Below are 6,049 nucleotides of genomic sequence, written 5' to 3'. Positions count from 1 at the left end.
TTCAATAGCAAAAGGCACCTCTTCAGTGTTTATATAAGCTTTGTAATAAAATACAACGAGTAATGTTTGAGATCTGTCCCATGAACCAACGCTGGGATTGAGCAGACTTGTAACCAAAATCAGAAATTAAAGCAAGAATCTGTGAATAGCAAAGATACACCAAAGCACATTTGGTACATGCAGATCTGTAGCTAAACACAAATATACTGTATACATGCCCTGATTTGTGTGTTTCCATTTGTCTTTATAATTATGTCCATTCCTGCCTCATTTCATGCATCTCTTTTCACACATTTCAAAAATGCTTTGCGCTTTTTTTTAGTTCAGAGAAAGATTTGTCCTGTTGCCGACTGAAGAAAATCAGTAGTCATTTTTCACAATTATGACTGCTTTAATCTTAAAAACTTTAAATGCAATATTTTACAGTTGACGGAGTACAGTAATTCGAATTCAATGATATCTAAACAGTTTACCATGAATTTTTTACTCTTTATTTTCTAAATTGAAAACAAAAATTTTCTTTGAAAAGCTATTTATTTATTTTTTAACTATTTACAGATTTGTCCAAAAACCTTTAGGACAAATATGTCCAAAAGATTTGTCCACTATTCTCAAATAGTGAAACTATTTGACAATTGATTTACATACATTTCTTTACAATCTTTCTGATGTATTTAATTTAAATTTACATTGAAGACTGTAAACAAGTGTGTCATACCTAATATTTATTAACAAAGTGCAGACATGAAAAGTTTAAACAGAATTGTTCAAAATCAAATCAAAGAATCTAACAAAGTGATATCTGAGACATTTCTTGGTTTACCTGCAAATACCAGTAATCCTTCTCATTAAAAGCACACAAGTTTTAATAATTACTTTATGAACTTAAAGCATTCAAATATGTTCATGAGTCCAACAATTAACTTCAGAATTATTTAACTATAAAGGAATGTTTAAGTTATATTTCCATAAAACCATACTGCAGAGTCACCAAAGCATTCCTCAACACATACAGTCCCAAAGCTTCATTATACAGCATCTAATATTAGTGTTGTTTTTTTTAAAAAGTCGACTGCCAGACCCATTAAGGTACCGGTGAACCGTAACAGAAAGAATGAGACTGAACCCATTTACAAACCCAGAAATACACAAAAACACAACAAAATGGAAAATACTGTGTAAAACACAACACAGAGAAAACTGAGGTAAAAAAAAATCACAACAGCTGATGAGCATTTGACTTTGAGTTAATAAAAATATTTCTCATTCCTTAAAGTGGTTTCAAGTTCATTAGTAATTTTGGTGTGGAACCTCGCCACCCGACACAGATCCTCCTTTGCTTTATTTTACAGTCGATTCACATCCTACATGAGAGTGGACACAAACATGTCGAATGACTACGGTGGCTATGATGGGAGCGTGATGGTAGAGCACCTCTGTGTGTTCAAATGCAGCAATGCAGGTGAGGACAAACTGGGAACAGCTAAAGGAGAAGATACTGTTACTCCACCTACGTGCAGTCACACAACTCTGGAGTACAAAACAAAGTACAAATAAGAGGAACTGGACCACATTGTTCCGATGTGGGGAATGTAAATTAATATGGATTAAACTCAGGTAATATTCAACACCAGGAATGTGTGGCAACTCGTTCATGTTATGTTTTATCTAACTGAAATAAAGTTTTATGAGAATAATTAAAAAATGTATATCTATGAATATTATCTTGCTGAGGGCAGTTAGCAGCCATTGACAACAAGATGGTGTGTGTGTGTGTGTGTGTGTGTGTGTGGGGGGGGGGGGGGGGGGGGGCTAAAGGAACCTTATCCCAAGGTAAAAAATCCACTCATCTGTTAAATTCTTGACAGTTTCAAGTTTAAAACAATAAAACTCCACATAAACCTTTTGAGCCACTGTTTTTCTTTGTACCTGGTTATAACATGATCATTTATGATTTAAAAAGTGCTTGTAGGGAGACTTCGTTCATTTCAAATATAGTGAAGATTCATACTGAGTTAAGAGGCATGAGAGTTGTATATCTTTCAAAATAAGATTTTAAAGATTATGAGGCAGTTTACGTACCTGCTTTCTTCTTTTTGTATATTCAAGGCCTTTAAGATCATTTGTCTTTGAATTCAATCACTGTCGACTGATAATTCTACAAAGCTCCCTAAACTGACTGACTGACCTATGCAAAAAATGTGCACTAAAAGTTTTACGAAAAAAAAGAAAAGAAATCAATAAATATTCTACAGTTCAAAATAAGAGTCGTTCACTGATGTGGTCAAAGATCAGACCATATTGGTTTGGGTGTTGGGGCTGCGACTCTGCAGGTCCTGGACCTGGTCAAGAACCCAGTTGATGTTTGGTCGCTCCTGGGGATTTGACACCATGATGGAGCTCAGCAGCATCTGCAGGCCCTGTGAGTAACTTGGAACAAGACAAGGAGAGAATTAGGAACTATTCCAGTTTGGTCTATTTTTAATCTCATTTGTCAACAGAAGATGAATAGAGGATGTCTGATGGCTAACCTGCAAGACTGAGGGATGGCCACAGGATTCTGAACTGCCAAGGCAACACTGTCTCCCCTCTGAAACACCATGTCATACGGCCCCTCCAGCATCATCATGCAGTAAAGCACACAGCCAAGTGACTGGAGGAGCGTGGAAAAAAACATGAAACAACAAGAAAGAGAAGTCAGCAAAGGGCCGAGCATCGATTTCAAATTTAGGACAACAGCACCCTACAAAAAGTCTGAAGGGGTAAAGAATGCAAGGCGTTACCCAGATGTCAGTGCGCTCATCGATAATGCAGTGGCTCTCCACATTGAAGAGCTCAGGAGCCCTGTAGGAAATGGTGCACCGCTGGGCTGCCCAGTCCTGTATGGTCATCGCTTCCCTGCTTCCTCTAACCTGAAATAAAGTGAATTTTATTAAAATCATGATTAAAAAAACACGAGAAACTTTACTGTAACAACAGTAAAGACAAACAAGGAAATCCTTTGACTTGCATAATACAGTAGCTGATAACAAAAGTTGATCAGAATTGGTACAGAACAACTCATCACCTTTCAGGCAACAAACAAAAGCAACTTTAAGACAACAGTGATGAGACGCACAACCTTAGAGCATCCAGAATCACGTGTGACATGTCACTAGATTCTATCAAGTGACGTATATATGTGTGTGTACAGGCCCGTGAAACAAACACACACATACCAAAGACCTGTAAGCACGCAATTTAATATATTGAAAACATTTCAAAAGACTGAAGCGTGAAAGTTTTGAAGGGAGAGTTAATGTGTATGTGAAAAAATATTCTCATTTACAAAGACATCAGGAAATATCTGACATTTCATACAAACTACTAAGCTACAGTTACCATTTATGTTCAAAATGAGATTAAAATTTAAAATAATTAAAAGGTTTCATCATACATTGTAAAGATGTGACAGATAAAATTATCTTATATCCTTACCTCAATCCTGGCGTGGTTCATAGATCCCAGGTCCATCAGAACTGGCTTGTCATCTTCATCCAGAAGAACATTTGTGGGTTTCAGGTCTCTGTCAAATTCAAACAGACACAAAGCACAAGTTCTAGATTATCTTTTTTATTACTGTTAACAAAAAACATCTGGAGACGACGCAATACTTCCCCCAAAATGGTACAAAACCAAACAAAAGGATCCCCTGTGAGCCTAAAGCAGTATTTAACTATATTTTTTAGGGTATGGAGAAAAAGACCGATCTTCAGGGTGACATTAAATTCTTTCCATGAAAAAATAAAGAACTAAAATCGTAGAAAGGTCAAGATATTAAGGGTCCACTACGTATCATGGTTAACCTACACGTAAAGTTCGCTGGAGTTAGAATGCAGCTTGCGAGATAAGCTTCTAGTAGTTACTCACTTAAACAACATGTTTCCACAAAAAATTTAATTCATATGAAATGTAAAATATCAAACACTGGGTGTGCATCACAATCAAAAACACTTCAAGTTAACACTGGTATCACTGTCCAAGTCAGCACAAACTGTATGCTCGTCCTGCATGTTTAATGCTAGTTCAATATGTGTACATGTGGAGACATATTACCTATGTGCATAGCCTTTATCATGAATAGCCTTGAGTCCAGAGCAGATGCCACGTAAGATTTGCAAAATCTGTTTTTCAGGCATGAAGCTCCCCTTGTCTCTTAGCTTCTCCAGAATGGACCACAGGCTGCCTTTCTGCTCATAAAAGTACACCAACGTATCAGAATAACATCATTTTACATCATTTGATTCTGAACCATCTGTCTGTATCAACTTACTCTGACATAGGGCAGAAGTAACCAGGCTTCCGTTTTGCCTCCACGATCAACAAAGGCGTGCGCAACCAGGCTCAAGATGTTGGGGTGATTAAACCTCTGATGCATCTCCACCTCCGTCTGAGCCTCCTGATGACCTTCACGATCATGGCACAGGATCCTCTTCAGGGCGTAGAAGTGCCCATCCTTGGCCCCCTCAACCAGATCAACATAGCTGAACCCACTGAAAAGACACACAGGACAGAGTGATGAGTGCTTAAGGGGGGCATATTAGGGGGGGCACAAGTTGCTGTTGATATTCCACTGACAATTCATTCCATAAAACCAGCAATATCAAAACTGTTGTTTCCTCCTCATTTTTGGCTCTTTTATAAAAACCTATAACATCCTCAGGTGCGGAAGTTTGTGAGTTACAAGTTTCATTTTTATCAACTTATCTTAATATGAGATAGACATCCAAACCTCACAAGAATTTTTATAAAATTAAATAAAAAAAACCCCCAATTTAATTAAAATAAAAGAGACATCCAAACCTCACAAGAAATTTAAAAACAAATACATTGGCAGGCTATTTAACAAACCCTTAAATCATTTGGTGTTTATTGTTTTGGACTAATGGCACAGATATAAAGACTTCATATCTTTCTCTCACTTTTATTAACCACCAGCATAAAAATGATTGATGTACACGAGGATGTTCCTTTGTCTGACCATAATCATTTGTTGTTTGAAGAATATTTTGTTGAATTTTCAACAATATTAAACTTTCAATATAAATATGAATTCAATGTGAATATGAAGGTTGGTCATCTTCTTCAAAGCATACATCTGGAATAATACTAACTCCTCCAGGTGTAGGAAGGGAGGATGTGTCATAGGTGAATGTGTCCAACATTACAATTAAAATAAATTATAAACCAAACAAATATAAGAGCTAATATTTGCATGATAAAACATCACCATGTTTAACATTAAAACTTAAATTACATGTAAATTCAAACAATGACAACACATTATCTTACCCTTCGTCTAGTTTCTGTATGAAATAATATTTTTTGTTATCGACTGTGATGGAGCCACGGGAACAAATGCAGAAGGACTGGCCCATCGTGACTGTAACATTGTTTAGCAAAAAGCTTCGAAGAACCTGTGAGAAATGAGAAAAATAAAAGTTAAAAGAGAACAACAGATAAACATGCAGGTTGTGATCCAATGTCACATAAATCAAAAGCTAAAAGCGTTCATTCTTCAACCCAAATTGTAAGAAAATCTATGACGCCAAAGTGAAACAAGACAACATATGTTAAGATAGAAAACAAGTGTCTGTCGACAAAGGTCAACTCTAAAGTCCATTTTCACAACATTTTAACAAACACCAACATCGATCGCCTTCTAGTCCATCCAGGATAAAACTACTAACTTCTGACGACTGACAACAATGTTTTTTGTGTTTTAATTTAGTTTAACGCTACTGACATACAGCTGCATCTTTCCTCTGATGAGCTAACCTAGCCCAATCAAAAGATCATCCGTGCTAAGCTAAGCTACGAAGAGTCGTATTAAAGGTTTAATAGTTTAATAAATGAACAAAACCAGCTTTTTATCGAGTCGTAAGTTATCGTTCAGTCAGAAACGCACAAACCTGTGAGTGACTACCGTGTTAGTCATAATAATAATACAGTAATACTCTTCTTCTTCGTCTTCTTCTTCTTCTACTACTTCTTCTTCTTCTACTACTTC

The 6,049-nt window shown here is 36.4% G+C and overlaps 1 protein-coding gene across 1 annotated transcript; it reads right to left on the bottom strand.

Moving 5' to 3' along the window:
- Positions 1 to 710: 710 nt before the first annotated feature.
- On the bottom strand, positions 711 to 6,049 carry stk16 (serine/threonine kinase 16). The gene is made up of 8 exons (XM_068314238.1): positions 5,952 to 6,049; positions 5,332 to 5,456; positions 4,313 to 4,532; positions 4,096 to 4,229; positions 3,478 to 3,565; positions 2,784 to 2,912; positions 2,532 to 2,653; positions 711 to 2,430 (listed from the first exon to the last, which is right to left on the bottom strand). Exons 2-8 carry the CDS (start codon positions 5,415 to 5,417, stop codon positions 2,292 to 2,294), a joined length of 918 nt encoding a protein of 305 aa, XP_068170339.1. The 5' UTR covers positions 5,418 to 5,456; positions 5,952 to 6,049; the 3' UTR covers positions 711 to 2,291.

Source organism: Antennarius striatus, chromosome 1 (assembly GCF_040054535.1).
Source record: "Antennarius striatus isolate MH-2024 chromosome 1, ASM4005453v1, whole genome shotgun sequence".
In the NCBI taxonomy this organism is placed as follows: Eukaryota; Metazoa; Chordata; class Actinopteri; order Lophiiformes; family Antennariidae; genus Antennarius; species Antennarius striatus.
Note: the sequence above shows the minus strand (reverse complement) of the source record. Positions and strands in the feature narration are given on the sequence as shown.